Below are 907 nucleotides of genomic sequence, written 5' to 3' on the forward strand. Positions count from 1 at the left end.
CCCCAGGACAAGGTTTAGGTGTGATGTTCCCTCCCACACCATGCTGCTTGTGTGTCCAAGCCACCCAAGGAAATTCTGAGTCAAGTTCTTTTCAATTTTGGGGCTCCCTGGAAGGCCTGGCCCAAACGCGGCAGAATGCTCAGCGTTAGCATCTTGGTGCGGGCACAAGGCTGTTCGCTGGGTAAGCCTTTCGCCTTTTCTGTACATTTAAATATTTTTATAAAATGTTGGAAAAACCAACAAACCAACTGGTGAGTGGCTTGGCTCAGGGGTTGATTTCTAGAGCCACCAGCTGGTGACAACAGGTGCAACTGTCCTGGATGGGAGAAGTCGGGGACGCTCCTTCCAGTGCTGTCCCCAGAAGGCTCAGGACCGTCTGAGGACTGCTGACCGCAGGCGGCACCACCCAGGGGACAGGTGGTGCCGGGAGGGGCGGGGGGAGGCAGCTGCCGTCTGGGACACGGCGTTCCCCGCCCGGGTCACTCCTTCTAAACCGGAAGTGTTAGACTCGGCCGTACCGCTGATGGGGCGTCCGGGGGGTCTCGGCCGCGGCGAGATGCTATGAGGCTCTCCTTCTGCCCCGTCGACCATGGGCCGACCAAAGATGGCCTCCAGCTCCTTGGCGTCCGGTGGGGGGATGGGGTACCTCCCGATGGACAGCTCCACCAAGGACAGGCCCATGCTCCAGATGTCCGACTGCACCGAGTAGTGGGTGCCCTGCAACCGCTCCGGCTGTCGGGCGAGAGAGAAAAGGCCCGGAGGGGCCGGGGCACGCTGGGACCGAGATCGGGGGCGCATCTGAGCGTCTCTGTCCCTTCCCTGCCATTCCTCTGTGGTCCAGAGCAATCCCATCTCCTCCCCCGATGTGACTCGGGAGAAAAGCTTCCAGCCAGCAGCTCTTTAAAGA

The 907-nt window shown here is 60.4% G+C and overlaps 1 protein-coding gene across 1 annotated transcript in view; it reads right to left on the reverse strand.

Annotated features, from left to right (window-relative positions):
- The window catches only part of MAP2K2 (mitogen-activated protein kinase kinase 2), a 21,596-nt gene that overhangs the window by 6,323 nt on the left and 14,366 nt on the right, over positions 1-907 (reverse strand). The window contains exon 7 of the mRNA XM_025043099.1: positions 519-732. Coding sequence (XP_024898867.1) covers positions 519-732 — 214 coding nt within the window. The remainder of the gene's footprint in view (positions 1-518; positions 733-907) is intronic.

The sequence above is a fragment of the Pteropus alecto genome, unplaced genomic scaffold (assembly GCF_000325575.1).
Source record: "Pteropus alecto unplaced genomic scaffold, ASM32557v1 scaffold30, whole genome shotgun sequence".
In the NCBI taxonomy this organism is placed as follows: domain Eukaryota; kingdom Metazoa; phylum Chordata; class Mammalia; order Chiroptera; family Pteropodidae; genus Pteropus; species Pteropus alecto.